Source organism: Rhinoderma darwinii, chromosome 6, assembly GCF_050947455.1.
Source record: "Rhinoderma darwinii isolate aRhiDar2 chromosome 6, aRhiDar2.hap1, whole genome shotgun sequence".
NCBI lineage: Eukaryota > Metazoa > Chordata > Amphibia > Anura > Rhinodermatidae > Rhinoderma > Rhinoderma darwinii.
Genome location: NC_134692.1, coordinates 13615769 through 13631074, shown reverse-complemented (window position 1 = coordinate 13631074; position 15306 = coordinate 13615769). Strand labels below are relative to the sequence as shown.

The window sequence follows — 15306 nt, the reverse complement described above, 5'->3', positions numbered from 1 at the left end:
TTCACTCTGGCCAAGAGATGAGGATCCGGAACAGAGGACCCCCCTTTGTTACCTCAGAATTCGCTAATAGAATGCATAGAAATGGCTTTTCTAAACCGGACAACCACTTTAAAAGGGGTTTTCCAGCCAGTAAAAATTGATGGCCTATCATCAGGATAGGCCATCAATAGATGATGGGTCGGGGTCTGACTACTGGGACCCCCGCCGATCAGCTGTTTTGAAGGAGGTGCAGCATTCGTACGAGCGCTGCTTCCCCTTCAAAAAAGCTGTTCGGTGAGGGTCCCTGGAGTCGGACCCCGACCCTTCAGAGATCCATGGCCTATCCTGAGGATAGGCCATCAATTTCTACTGGCTGGAAAACCTCTTTAAGCTTCCTCTAGTTTAGTTATTTACTAAAAAACTATGCAGGAGATTTGGAGCTCTATCAGAAAACCATAAATCCCTATAAAGATATATTCTGAAATTAAATCAACACAGAATTTTTGACCCATTTACAAAAATATATTCAATATATTTCTCTAATTGAATTCCTTCCAGCACTTAAGATTTAATAAACCGCTTCTGGAAAGATATCAGATAAATAAATTTCACAATTTCTATAAAAATCTCGCCTTTTGTAGAAATTCCAATTTGGGTAGAAGAGATAGGGATCGTTTTAAAATCTTTTCACTGCATGACTTTCATCACCTAGCAAGATGAAACGCTCCATAGACTTTTATTGCTTAAATTACCATGAAATAGCACAGACCTGCTCAAACATGAAGGCAAATTCAACACCCTCCTTAGGAACGCTCTGCACATCCAAGAAGCAGTAGAGTTTGAAATACAGAGTCCACTGACCCAATTCTTCCTCCTCATCTACTGAGCTGACAAGTCTGAGGGGAGAGAGAGCGAGGTCAATAAGAATGATGATGTGCGTATGAAGAGAGCTAAACATCTGTATCTGGAGTGGTCATTTAAAGGGTATGTTACACCTTTGGACACCACTTTACAGTTTACACAGAATTAATAAAGTCAGGACTCATGCACATGAACGTATTTTTGCGGCCGCAATTCACCTGCAAATCTGTGGGGGAATGGCGTCCCCATTCATTTCAACGGGGCCCATGCACACGAGCGTGGTTTCCACGGTCCGTGCATGGCCCAGGAGCCTGGACCGCAAAAAGACCGAACATGTCTTATTACAGCCGTGTTTTGCGGTCCAGGCTCATAGAAATGAATGCACGCGGCCATGTGCACGGCCCTCGGGTGACACTCCGCAGCCGTCCGACCCGAAAATCACGCCCGTGCACATGGCTACGGTCGTGTGCATGAGGCCTTACTGTGTACATACATTACCTATCCTGTACTATACTCCAGAGCTGCACTCACTATTCTGCTGGTGGAGTCACTGAGGATCAGTACAGGATAAGTAATGTATGTACACAGTAAGGCCTCATGCACATGACCGTAGCCATGTGATATCCTGTTTAGTACTCCAGAGCTGCACTCACTATTCTGCTGGTGGAGTCACTGTGTACATACATTACATTACTTATCCTGTACTGATCCTGAGTTACATCCTGCATTATACTCCAGAGCTGCACTCACTATTCTGCTGGTGGAGTCACTGTGTACATACATTATATTACTTATCCTGTATTATACTCCAGAGCTGCACTCACTATTCTGCTGGTGGAGTCACTGTGTACATACATTACTTATCCTGTATTATACTCCAGAGCTGCACTCACTATTCTGCTGGTGGAGTCACTGTGTACATACATTACATTACTTATCCTGTACTGATCCTGAGTTACATCCTGTATTATACTACAGAGCTGCACTCATGAACAGGTCATCTTTACGTCAGGCACTGTACAGTTATAGAACGTTGGAAAATCTAATTTCCCCTGTATTATAGCTAAGCTGGTAGGTGGGTGTCTGACGGCAAGTTTGCTGACTGTTTCCACTGACAACCAGCAAAACTGAACGCAGAGTGGGAAAAGCTTCATCCTGTTGGTCTCCTAACTCCCTAGTGCTGCTGCGCGACTCTTGTGCTGCCAAGTTGGGGGTTTACTATATACAACAGTGTAAAACATTATTAAGTATTGTGCTGCAGAAAACTATAATTTAGGCATAAAAACCTGTGAAAATTCAATTTTACAACGCTTACAGCAGAGCTATTGATCCTACTGCAGCCCCACCAATATTCAGTTGCAGTGGTCAGTACAGATTGCGCCCCTTTGGACGTGTAGTAATACTTATCAGATTTAGGATACTGTTGTGGAGTTACCTGCAGTCCTACGTAAAACCACAGAAAACACATTTTGATACCACATTAAGATGGGCAGGAGTAAGTTCTGCTACTTTAACTAACTGAGCTCAGCTATATCCGTCTATCTTTTGCACGGTAACAGTATTTATTATTGCAGCACTGAGGACATTCTTTGTACAGAGCTACAGATTTGTTGGCCCCATGTAAACAGAAGGTTATGCCCTTTAATAAGAAACTAAGCACAAGATCTAAAGAAGATAAAAGAAAAATATCAAACCTCTCAAACTTTGCCAGAACGTCCGCCACAATAACCCGACTCTCCACCGCCCGGTCTGTCTGCTTGTTGCGTTCAAAGAGGGCGAACATGTTACGACTGTCATCCATGGACAGGCCACGGATTAATTTCTCCACCACCTGCAACAACATAAATCGTGACTTGACTTATTACTGGTTGCTAATTATTAATCATATTTAGCGGAACTACTACTGTGTGTGTGTGTGTGTGTGTGTGATTGTCAGCTCCTGGGCCAATAGATCAATCTGTAATGTATAATGCATGAGAAAACTAATTTAGAAGTTGTTTCTATGTATATGCAGATGTGTTAAATCCATACATATGTGCAGCACAAAGCCACCACTAGGGGGAGCAAACTGAAGACCAATTTATACAGCTAGTATAGAGTTCAATACTGAAATCTGTCTTCAGTTTGCTCCCCCTAGTGGTCGCCTTGTGCTGCAAAAATTGTGTCTCATTAAAGCTGCACACATTAATAATTGTTAACGATACGACAGGAAAGACAATCCATAACGATTATTGGTATTTTTCTAAAACTCAACCCAACCTGTGGATTCGATTGGACGTAATAAGACTAGGGGTTTACTTTAAATTTCCTGGGTTGTTATTTCATTACGTTCACTCATTATTGCAGTCGGCAGTGTATGCACCTTTAATGACCAGCATCCTAATGATAAAAAATATTGGAATTGGGGGAAGTTGACCTGTATATGTGGCCGGCTTTAAAGGTCCCTGTACATCTTGGGGCCATATGTCACTTGAACATGGCATACAAAGTCAATGCACCCCCCCCACCTTCGAACTAACCTCTCCGGCCGTGGTATGAGAGTGAATACTGATCTGACAGGAGCCTCCGCCGTGACAGTAGACCGTCGTGGTCATGTTGCTGCGTGTGAGCAGTGCTGAAATCTCTTCTTGTGATGGAACCAGCTCCCTACATTTAGTTTTCTTCAGAGCATCAGCAATAAAGTGAGCAAAATGTTCAACCTCCGTGCCAGGAAAGCTGTCCCGCAACCTGCAAGAGAAGAACAAGTCCGAGATCAGTCAACAAAACGATTCTTAACATTTCACAGTAGATCTGCAAGTCCATCTGCATCCACTAGGTGGCGGTAACATAGGTAAAATTGAATTTGAACTTCACCTTTTAAGGTGGAATTTAAGGTAGCGCAGGATGTCTCGACCGGGCAGGAACGTACAACTCATACAAGTGAGCAGCTGCCAGTGGCGCAGGTTGCCTGGGCTGTTGGGTTGAGGGACATGATTGGTCTGTTTGATCAGCTGGCAATAAACTTCATCTCTTAAGGGCTTCAGGTCTTGGCAGGTCTGCAGGATGCCCTGGATTATAGGGACTGGATCAGGGACAGTCTCAATCTCCTGGAGAGAGTTGAAGACCCTCACCGCCTCGTCCTGCAGTGTAGTGTAACCCTTTTCTTTTTGCACTATAGGAGAGGGAGAGAATTCTTAGAAGGGGAAATGTGTGCTCCGGTCCTATGGTGTATTGTGGACAGGGACACTCATGGTTATGAATCTGTAATAATGGAAAGTTTACACCAGGACCATCAACTGCTAGAACCGCCTCCCCCAGCCTATCACTGTGGGTAACAAAGGGGAGGACAATCCCACAATGTATTGATTATGCATTCAAGGACTATCAGGACATGTCTGTCTTCGTAAATACCTCTATTCGAAATAAAATAATTATTCTGGAGCACTTTTTCTTAAAACGCAGCATTGTGATGTTCCTCTATTGTTCCTCCTGGAAATGAATAAATGAACTGACAACTGGGAGTTAACCGTTTCCCTTTTCAATTGGGTGTGTCCCTACACATACAGATACTGGCAGCACTGATTGGACAATATCAGAGTGTGGTGGGACACGCCTATTTTACAAGGGGAATGCTAACATCGAGTTGCCAATTTACTCATACATTTCCAGGAGGAATAACAGAGGAACAGCACAATGTAGAGTCCTAAGAAAAGATGCTCCAGAATTGTTATTTCATGGGGAAAAACAAGTATTTAGTAAAACAGACATGTCAGGAGAGGGGACAGTGACATGTCAGAAGTTTTGATTGGTGGGGGTCTGAGCACGGAGACCCCCAACAATCGCTAAAACTAAGTGTCAGAACGCTCATGTGAGCGCTCAGCCACTTCACTTCTGTTCTGCTTTTTCCAGAAAGCCGATGTAGCGATGTAAGAGCCCATGGACTTTTTATTGAGCCCGTACTCCACTACAATCGTTTCCGTAAAAAGCCGAACAGAAACAAAGCGGATGAGCGCTCACACGGGAGTTCTGCCGCTTCGTTTTAGCGATTGGTGGGAGTCTCCGTGCTCGGACCCCCCACCAATCAAAACGTCTGACATGGCAGAGGTTTTCTGAAAGTTTAGTTACCCTTTAGGCCAAACCGTTTCAGGCTCAGACTCCAAAAGTTCCTACATCCCTTCTTTCTAGTATACGCTGCTGGACTTAGGTTGTGCACCACGTGAGCGCTCGGTTCTATTCATTGCGTTAATCAGTGGAGCAGTAAGACATGAAATAATAAACTCCACCTGAACTTTATTTTATATTGAACCCAATGCCGGGCACAGGAGACAGCTCATCGGCCCCTGCACATTACAGGAGGATGAGGCGGATACGTACAATTGAGGTTGACATCCCCATAAGGCAGCGGTAGAAGTGGCGAGTGCAAAGGATGCTGGGTATATCTTAAGATTGGGTTTCTTCTGTACGTCTGCTCCACAGCTTCACTGTTCAGACTGTTCTCCTGATGGAGGGGGAAGAGGACAATTACCACCTTATTATATTTGGAGGGGTAAGAAGCAAATAAAAAAGGAAACTTGGCATGAATATAAAATATAAGACATTGCTAGTATTATGAAGGTGGCGATAACCCGTATCAATATACTCTATTAGGACGTGGAGCAGAGAGCCATTGAAAATATTCCGGTATCATGCAGACAGCCCATTAAATTAAATTAGAGAAATATCAAGCTGCTTACCCATTTAAAAACAGCTGATTGTTGGGGGTCCAGCTGCTGGGATCCCCCAAAATCAGCTTAAAGTCGAGAGACCATTCTAAGAAAAAGCTTTGAGCTTGGTCAATTTTGAAGTCTGCAGTACCTCCTTTTCACCACTGGGGAACAATATAACATCAATCACAGAAAAGGATCATAGGATTGTTTTCAGATTACAAGATTATTTTTAAAGTGATGCACGCTGTGTGATAAATTTGATGCATCAGGCACTTTCTCTTCCTTCTGCCACCTATTATTTAGCTTAATTTAAGGCATTTTTTGCGCCTAAACTTTTAAAATACTTTTGACATATCATAGTGACATGTCAGAAGTTTTGATCGGTGGGGGTCCGAGTACTGAGACCTCCACTGATCGCTAAAATGAAGTGGCAGAAGCGCTCGCGTGGGCACCGGAGCAGCTTAGTCTCTGATCACTTTTTCCTCGGAAAGCCGAGCAGTTGGTGTACGGACTCAATAGAAAAAGTCTGAGCCCGTACACCAGCTGAAAACGAAGCGGCTCAGTACTCACCCGAGCGCTTCTGCCGCTTCGTTTTAGTGACCGGTTGGGGTCTCACTGCCCGGACCCCCACCGATCAGAACTTCTGACATGTCACTATGTCAGAAGTTTTTTGAATGTTTAGTTACCCTTTAAATAAATGAGACGCACAGCATGTACACCAGAACTCTGCCGCATTTTGAATAGTAAATCTGCGCCATTGTGACATCCGTACAGTTAGGCTCCGTTCACCTGGTGTCAGTTCATAGCGAAAACCAGGACGCTGTGCTGAATCTTTCGTATGACGGACACCACTGACCCACGATGGGGTCTGTCGGGTTATGTGGAGGTGTCTGTCATTTTTTCAGGAAAAATAGTGCTGCGTGCAGAACTATTTTCCGGTCAAATTTAAAGTAATCTGCAACCAGGTGTGAACAGAGCCTAGAAGATCTAGGCAATAACAAGTAGTATTTTACAGTTCGCGTATAGAATTCATTGACATAAAAGGCATAAAAAGTAACTTTGTAGAAACATTACATTACTTATATTTTATTAATCCTGAGTTATAGCCTGTAGCGCACTCTGGAACTGCGTTCACAATTCTGGAGGCTTCACAGCTGAAATCTCCCAGCAGACCTTGCTTGTTCAGTATCTGCACAGAGCTCACTCTGCTTCACCAGGCATTGTACAGCTATGAAAAACGAACAGCCTCCTCCCCCTGCATTATAGAAGCTCAGCTAAACTTTTTCCAATGAGAAGCAGCAGAATTGTGAATGCAGCTCTACAGCTTCTATATAGGTATATAGGTTTAAAGACTGGATTCGGTTCATCCACTTTGCATGAGTTACTTAAATTATATTCCTATCACTTGCATTTACCTTGATGTCCCGGATGAGTTGCTGGGTAGGAGTCTCTATGGGGGCTTTGCTGTCAATCACTCCCTGGATGGCGTTGGCCCACCTCATGGCCTCGTTGAGAAGCTTTGTGTACAGTCTGTAGGAATGTTTCCTCCCATACACGACAATGTTCCAGTATCCTATATAAGAAGGTGTAAAGTTACTGAGCCCAGTACAGGGAGGACAATGACGGTGCTTCCCTGCACTCCTCTGCTTACTGCACCTGTTTCGGTGTGAGTCTTCTCATCTGGCTGCACCACAGAGCACAGGCTGTTCAGGACCAAGGTGCCCAGTTTGGATGCCGTTCGCTCGGAGGACTTGTAATAATCTAAAGCATTTCGGGTCAGCACAAACCAGCGACGTTTTAATTTGAGAGACGCCATCTTGCTGCTGTTCTGCACTTCTTTATGAATCCAACCTGTGAGCAGAAACTCGAGCGATGAACAAGGCAGGAAAACAAAAAGTTCTTACATATTGAGAGACATACGTAGGCAAACACTGCCCCTCTGCAGCCAAGGTACCGAGATCAGCGCTCACATATTACATACAGTAGATACGTGTATTTTCTTTTACTGTGTCCCTATGACAACACTTCCTGCCCACGTGTTTTGGTAGCTCAAAATTGTCATGAAAAAACTGGGCCTCATACCTAATGGATTCCAGTTTTTATTTTTTAGTAAAAGAAAGATACTAAAGTATAAAACCGCAAAAGTGAGCAGGAAGTGTTGTCATGGGGACACAGACCCTACATTTTTTTCCTCGCAGGTAAAATATTTACAGCCGTTGATAACTAGGTACAGCTGGAAAGGATTACAATTTTTACACAGTATTAGATCTTGTATTCGGACCTTTTGCAAAAAAAACAAAAAAACTTTCCAATTCATTTACCTCTCACAAGAAACTCCTGTCCGTCCACCTTGGCTTCTCCTCGAGGTTTCTGCAGTAGAGAGATCCAGTGGTGCATTTCCTCAGGAATATCCGTGTTGCAGTGAATGACGCGGTTCGCAGTGATGATCACAAAGGAATTTGGTCTGTATTAAAGAGACATTACACATAAAATAGGTCAGTGGCCGGGGCAATGCAGAATTGAAAGAGGGGTGGGGGGGGGCGAGGTGACCGGCTTCATGCACTCAATCACATTTTTTTCATTGGGAGGTTAAGGGGTTAGTGACGGTATTCTTCTAATATTGCTGATATTAGTGCGGCAATATCCAGTAGTTCTGGTGGTTTATGGTGATGAATGGGTTAATGATGATTTCCATTATCCATGGTGGTCTAGACTGGTTATGGGTGCATTTAAAAAATCTCTGGAAGCCTTAAGTGGTTTAAGAGTTAATACCCAATATTTCCTGGTAGTGTGGGATGGTGAAGGGGTTAATGGAGGTGGTTCAGGGCAGGAGGGAACCTATAATTAAATTTTATGTAACCTTAATAGGTACAAAAAAAATGTTTTTAGGGGTTAGAGCTCTGTTTTTTTCGCACATAGAGCTCCAATTCCTAGCAGCCACCACTAGGGGGAGCTCACTACATAGGGATTTATACAGCAAGCGTGGGTTCCAATAATAAATCCATGTACAATGAGCTCCCCCTAGTGGATTTTTTTTCAAATGTCTTCTGCAAGGCTAGGAAGGTAAATGGGACTGTAATACCACCTAGTAGCCTGTAGAGGTAGCTCTGTTATACCACAATATTTGGATTCCGCACCATTTTCTAGTATTAAAGGACTACTATAACTTTTTACAAGTGCACACGGATCGAATGCGATTTAAGATGGTTCCAGACAATCACTGCTGTGGATTACAGATTAGCTTTTTGCAGGTCAGGGCCTAATTGCATATAGAAGTTATTCATTTAAAATCAGTAGTCTTGAATCTGTCTCTACAACTACAACCCACAGCATGACCGGACAGCCTGGTTTAAATGGATTGTACAGGATTAAAATAAAATACTTAGCTGCATTTTTTGAGAAACAGCGCCACACCTGTCCACAGGTTGTGTCTGGTATTGCAGCTCAGCTCCATTGAAGTGAATAGGGCCGAGCTGCAATACCATTCACAACCTGTGGACAGGTGTGGCGCTGTTTCTGGAAGAAAGCAGCCATGTTTTTCTAATCCTATACAACCCTTTGAAAATCCGCTCATACCAAAGCTTCATAACTGTATTGAACTGTGCACAATGAATTAACCAAAATACTTTAACATCTCTCCTTTATAGTACAGACCAAACATCATGAGATTTATGACAAGGGAAGTAGAATTTCTTATTTGTAGAATTGTTAATATAATTTAAGGGAAATTAAAAGGAGCGCTCGTTACCTATCAGGGCAGTCTGAGGCGCAGACAGAATCAATCAGCCCCACGTCCAGGGTTCCCTGCGGGAGACAGAAAGAAGAGCCGGATTCTCAGAATGGAGGAGACGCGGGATAATGACAGATTGCCGGCAGATTCATCGGGGAACGTCGTCCGCTCCGCCGGACACTTGAAGAATCTCTTCTGAAGGAACGGAGACTCCTGAGAACATGGAGTGACTCGCGCACGGACACTTACCACAGCGTTCTTGGGGTTGGCTTGTTCATCCCTCATATCGCGAAGCTGTTGGGAAGTCGCGCTGTGAACTCGGCTCAAGACATTAAACCAGCCGCTGCAAGAGGAGGATACGGCGGAGATTAAAGGGATTGTCTGGTCTTACTTCTAGGCCATGTTCACACAGGGCGGATACGCTGCATAAAAGCACACAGTGTACCCGCCCTGGTCGCCACAGGGAATTCCGACCAAAAAACCGCACCAAATTGTGGTGGAGTTTTTCAGCCGGAATGTCTTCAGCGGAAAACTGCACGTAAAGAAACGTGTGGAGGAGATTTGTTCAAACCTGATCCACGCTGCTGCTACTGTATTCTGCGGCCGATTTTCCGCAATGAAATCTGTTGCAGAAAATCTGTAGTATTTACTCTACGTGTGAATCCGGCCTTATGCTTTCTAATATACTTTTTGTTTCAACTTCTCACTATTTTAGACCTCTGTTTGCTGTCAATGATTGCCAACAATACTAGACTTAATATGTCTCACAGTTGAGGGTTTGCTATAATGTACCAGTGTAGAAAATCTCCTACGAGATAACAGCAGCAGCGCAAATCCACTCACCAACACTTAAATTCCACAAATCAGGACATTTAGGCCCTGCCCCTGCCCTGCTAGAACCCGTCTGTAAACGCCCACTTTTCTTGCACATTTGCATAATCCTACCCAATTATTGGCCAGGATTATCCTGACAAAATCGGGACTGTTGGCAAGTATGCAAATCTAACCCTTGTCCAGATCGTTTGCTACAATGTATCAGTGTAGGTAAAATGGTTCACACAGGATTCCGGGCTGTTTAGTTCGCTTAGGATTGCCTAGACTCGACACATTGTAGCAAACTCTCAGCAGTGAGACATATTAGGTTTCTACAGTTTTTTCAGCCTCTGGATGTAAACAAGATTATCATTCATTAACTGCAAGCATAGATCTGGAAAATGGAGACAAACTGAAACACAAAGTATATTTGAAAGTTGCAGAACTTTTCATTGTACAATCATTAAAGGGGTATTACCTCTAATATACAAAGGATATACCAAAAAATGACTGACAAGTGCAGGTCCCCGATGGGGGTGACCCCTGTTCATCACTTCATGGCTGCTACAGTCTCTATAGAGTTCATTGCAGAGGTTGCCCCAATAGCATGTGGCAAGAGTCTATGCCCCCCGATAGACGAGGGTCCCATGCCTATCAGGCATTTGTGACATGTACTGCAAATATTCCATAAATGCTTAAGATGGAAATACCATTTATTTCTGATTTTGAGTATTACAGCGCATGTTATAGGAGGGTTCATGGTGATGTAGCCTTTACCTTGCATCTTCAGGAGTCTCCGCCACAATATGATACGTTCGCTCCTCCGTAACGACATCCAGAGCGTTTTCCTTCTCGTGAATATCAATGATGGCTCTGAAGGACGCAGCACACAGAGAAGTCACACATATATTCATACTCTAATCTATCAGGCGTATCTCCATCAACGCTGGGACTCACTTGGCTCTGCGGACATCGATGGTCCCCCTTAGACGTTCTTCACTATCATTCTCAAAGTACATGAGCTTTGACTCTCGCAGCACAAACCAGCGACGTTTCCAGTTGCGTCGGGACAATGTTGACATCCCACCTCCCTTCTTATAGAGCCAGCCGGATTTCAAAGCCTCCTGCTTAGTCCGGAACCACATGAAGGTCTCGTCTTTGAGGACACACCACCGACGTCTCCACATGTTTATAAGGCCACCAGCTGGGAGGACAAGGTCAACACTTATGTTATAGCCAGGAAGATAAAGACAAGCCGGATATCATACACCATTAAGGGGGCCCAACGTCTGATTACTCCATCATCACGCAGCATGTGGACGCCTTAAAGGAGCACGAAGTAGAAACCTTCTATTAAAACCTAAAAAAGAGCATCTGATATCAGTCACATCTATGTATGAATGTTTCTGGAGGTTCTAAGCACTGGAGATACGTGACAAAGTAGCGATTATGGGGTGGGTCATATTCTTCTTTACTTCCAGTCAGTTGAGTATTTAGATGGGGGTCACCTGTTCAGGGCCCCCATTTATTAGCCTGGAGGATCAAGCATGCCCATGCATTATACTGACAGCCAATTCATTTCAATAAGATGTGTAATTCTTCATTTTCCCAAGTGGTGGCGCTGCAGGGAAAATTAACACTTGCTAATGGGTTCACCCACAGCAGATCGCTGTGGATCTCAGGAGTAGGAGATCCTGTGGTCATATTATGGTTACGAGAGGATTCTAATAAGCAGAGAATATCGAAAATGGACAGTCCATTTAATATGAACTGTCAGATAGATCAAATGCATTACCTTTCATATACAGGTAACTGTGAAAATAGGGTGGGCCCCCTCCATTAAACAGAGTGACACGTGAGGTCATCAGTTCTTCATCGGTGTCAATATGGCTGTCTGCTTCTTCATCGCTGTCCAAGAACTACAAAAAAATTGAACAAACTTCAAACAGTCAACATTGGGAGCATTTAAAGGAGTCTTCTCATAACCGTTCTGTGATCTCAGCACAGTCAACACTTCCTGCAAAGCTCAAGAAAAACCACTAAAGTCCAAGTACAGTAACAATAAAAACCTTTTCTGTGGTCACTAAAATACAGAGGAACTCAGAAAAGTCAATATAGCAAGTCTATGCAAGTGAAAAACAGGAAATCTACGCGTACCAACCCAAGAAGTGCCACCATATGCACAAGATTCTAAGAAGAAGATCAGGCAATGAAACATTATTTTTGGCCTAGCTGGGCATACTCACCGAATCCATACTTCCACACTGTGATCCATAGCTACCCGGTTTGGAGATACGAAGAATCTCCTCGTCAGTTAAGTGACCATCACTTGAGTTCCTGGCATCAGTAGAACCTGGAGGACCTTCATCAAACTCTTCATGGTCATAGTCCGATTCCACATCAGGGGGATAACTGTAGATGGGCTCTTGGGCCTCCTCGCTGTTACTCTGGACGTCTGACAAACATTGATAAATACTCTCAGATTTATCAGACAGGGCGCTATATACATCTTGAGTAGATGGAGGCTCTAGAGGGGACACCTGTGAATCAGTGGAGTTGCCAGGAATTTGAGTGTAGGTTCCATTCTCTGAGAAGCTCTCGCTGGTCTTAAGGACGTCATAGTCGTCTTCATAAAACATTGGGGGTGGAGGCGGTAAGATCTCATCATCTGCGTGAAATCCTTCATCTACCTCCTCTTCAGCCAAAGGTGCTACCATACTGCCTTCCACATTCAAGGTTCCATCAACTCCATTCTCCAAGTTGTTGGCGCTCTCATCCAAGTTTCCAAAGTCTAACAGCTCCAGGAACTCTTGAGCCACCCGAGAGGCTTCCTTCTCAAGCTTATGGATCTGCTCTTCCCGTTGTCGCGTCAACTCGTTCCGAGTATCCACGCAGGTGATGGACACTCCGTCTACCTTCTGTTGCTGATGCAATTTATCAATCTCTTTTTCCAGTCTCAAGATCTCGTCCATCTGTCTTTTTTCCTCTTCTTGTAAAAGAAGGTTCTCCAGGTTCCTTGCTCTCTCCTGTTCTTCCTGCAAATTAATGTCACAAGGTTAATACTGTACAGGTTTTCTTGTCCTAAATTAGGGATGGAAAAAAGGTTCATTGGATGGGAGAAGCCAAACAGTGTGTTTATCCATGGGTTCCATCCATAGAAGATTCAGTTGAATTAGGCAGATGGTGTTTTTACAGAAGAATGGAGGTGGACACCGATGTATGGAATTATTTGGCCAAGTTGGTAAGGACTGGCACATTCTCTGAATATATAAAGGGCCCAAAAGTAAAGGTGAACCCAGAATAAAGAGTAGATCCTCACCTGAGCAGCCCTGAGCTCAGCCTCCAACCTCTCATGTTCCCTAGAAGAAAAAAAAGAGTATTCGTAAATATTGAAGACCAACTCAAGCAAAGAGACAACTCCGAAGAACTTTAGAGTCTTCAGACCGAGGATTTAATTAATAAGAGTACGGCGCATTAGTCAGTGGTTCCCAACAACACAAGACTGTTGGCCGAATCCTACCAGAAATGGCCTTATTGAGCGATAGTAATCCACTGTCTATGGACAGCAACACAAGAAATGTCCTCCGAGTTGGAGCAGGATAAAGGATGTATGCTCCAACCAAGCCACCGAGGCAAGAAGAGTTCCAAAAAATGGAGGACTCATTACCGTCTTTCTTCCTCTTCTCTTCTTTTCCGCTCCACTTCCATCTTCCTTTGCTCTTCCAGTTCTTGCCTTCGTCTTTCCTCCTCTTCTTTCCGCTTTCTCTCCTCCTCCTCTCGTCGTCTCCTCTCCTCCTCCAGCATTTGCTGATACAAGCGTCTTGCAGTCCTCCCACGCCAGTGCTTCTGAAGCTGCAGAGCAGAGTGTCGGAGTCTTCGGAATGATTTTTTCCAGAAATGAGCACGATAATTCTTCTGAATTGTGAGGATGCTGAGATGCACGAGCTTATAATGCTTCCTGCAAGAAGAGGGAGAGCAAGTTAGTGAGTGGATGAATTGCACCAAGGACATTGTCAATATGTATGTCCAGATTCCTGCTATTCTGCACCTGCAGCCTCCCTGACCCACAGAATCATTATACACACCTTATCTCAAATCAAAAAGTAATGCTTCAGAAGGCTCAGAATACTTCACAGGTCATTGTCCATAGGGGGCAGTATTATAGTAGTTATATTCTTGTATATAGGAGCAGTATTATAGTAGATATATTCTTGTATATAGGGGGCAGTATTATAGTAGTTATATTCTTGTATATAGGAGCAGTATTATAGTAGTTATATTCTTGTATATAGGGGCAGTATTATAGTAGTTATATTCTTGTATATAGGGGCAGTATTATAGTAGTTATATTCTTGTATATAGGGGGCAGTATTATAGTAGTTATATTCTTGTATATAGGGGGCAGTATTATTAGTAGTTATATTCTTGTATATAGAAGTATTATAGTAGTTATATTCTTGTATATAGGGGCAGTATTATAGTAGTTATATTCTTGTATATAGGGGCAGTATTATAGTAGTTATATTCTTGTATATAGGGGAGCAGTATTATAGTAGTTGTATTCTTGTATATAGGAGCAGTATTATAGTAGTTATATTCTTGTATATAGGAGGCAGTATTATAGTAGTTATAGGTTTGTATATAGGGGGCAGTATTATAGTAGTTATATTCTTGTATATAGTGACAGTATTATAGTAGTTATATTCTTGTATATAGGAGACAGTATTATAGTAGTTATACTCTTGTATATAGGGGGCAGTATTCTAGTAGTTATATTCTTGTATATAGGGGGCAGTATTATAGTAGTTATATTCTTGTATATAGGGGCAGTATTATAGTAGTTCTATTCTTGTACATAGGGGGCAGTATTATAGTAGTTATATTCTTGTATATAGGGGTAGTATTATAGTAGTTCTATTCTTGTACATAGGGGCAGTATTATAGTAGTTATATTCTTGTATATAGGAGGCAGTATTATAGTAGTTATAGTCTTGTATATAGGGGCAGTATTATAGTAATTATATTCTTGTATATAGGGGGCAGTATTATAGTAATTATATTCTTGTACATAGGGGCAGTATTATAGGAGTTATATTCTTGTATATAGGGGGCAGTATTATAGTAGTTCTATTCTTGTATATAGGGGCAGTATTATAGTAGTTCTATTCTTGTATATAGTGACAGTATTATAGTAGTTATATTCTTGTATATAGGAGACAGTATTATAGTAGTTATACT

General features: G+C 42.9%; 1 protein-coding gene across 1 annotated transcript in view; it reads right to left on the bottom strand.

Moving 5' to 3' along the window:
• LOC142655268 (unconventional myosin-X-like) overlaps positions 1 to 15306 on the bottom strand; it is a 90108-nt gene that overhangs the window by 6797 nt on the left and 68005 nt on the right. Inside the window, exons 23-38 of the mRNA XM_075829191.1 lie at positions 13736 to 14026; positions 13388 to 13427; positions 12315 to 13103; positions 11864 to 11987; positions 11026 to 11272; positions 10846 to 10941; positions 9505 to 9598; positions 9274 to 9329; positions 7847 to 7989; positions 7182 to 7376; positions 6941 to 7098; positions 5194 to 5317; positions 3694 to 3991; positions 3360 to 3567; positions 2535 to 2671; positions 749 to 875 (exon numbers count right to left, since the gene is read on the bottom strand). Of these exons, the coding sequence (XP_075685306.1) occupies positions 749 to 875; positions 2535 to 2671; positions 3360 to 3567; positions 3694 to 3991; positions 5194 to 5317; positions 6941 to 7098; positions 7182 to 7376; positions 7847 to 7989; positions 9274 to 9329; positions 9505 to 9598; positions 10846 to 10941; positions 11026 to 11272; positions 11864 to 11987; positions 12315 to 13103; positions 13388 to 13427; positions 13736 to 14026 (3127 nt within the window). The remainder of the gene's footprint in view (positions 1 to 748; positions 876 to 2534; positions 2672 to 3359; positions 3568 to 3693; positions 3992 to 5193; positions 5318 to 6940; positions 7099 to 7181; positions 7377 to 7846; positions 7990 to 9273; positions 9330 to 9504; positions 9599 to 10845; positions 10942 to 11025; positions 11273 to 11863; positions 11988 to 12314; positions 13104 to 13387; positions 13428 to 13735; positions 14027 to 15306) is intronic.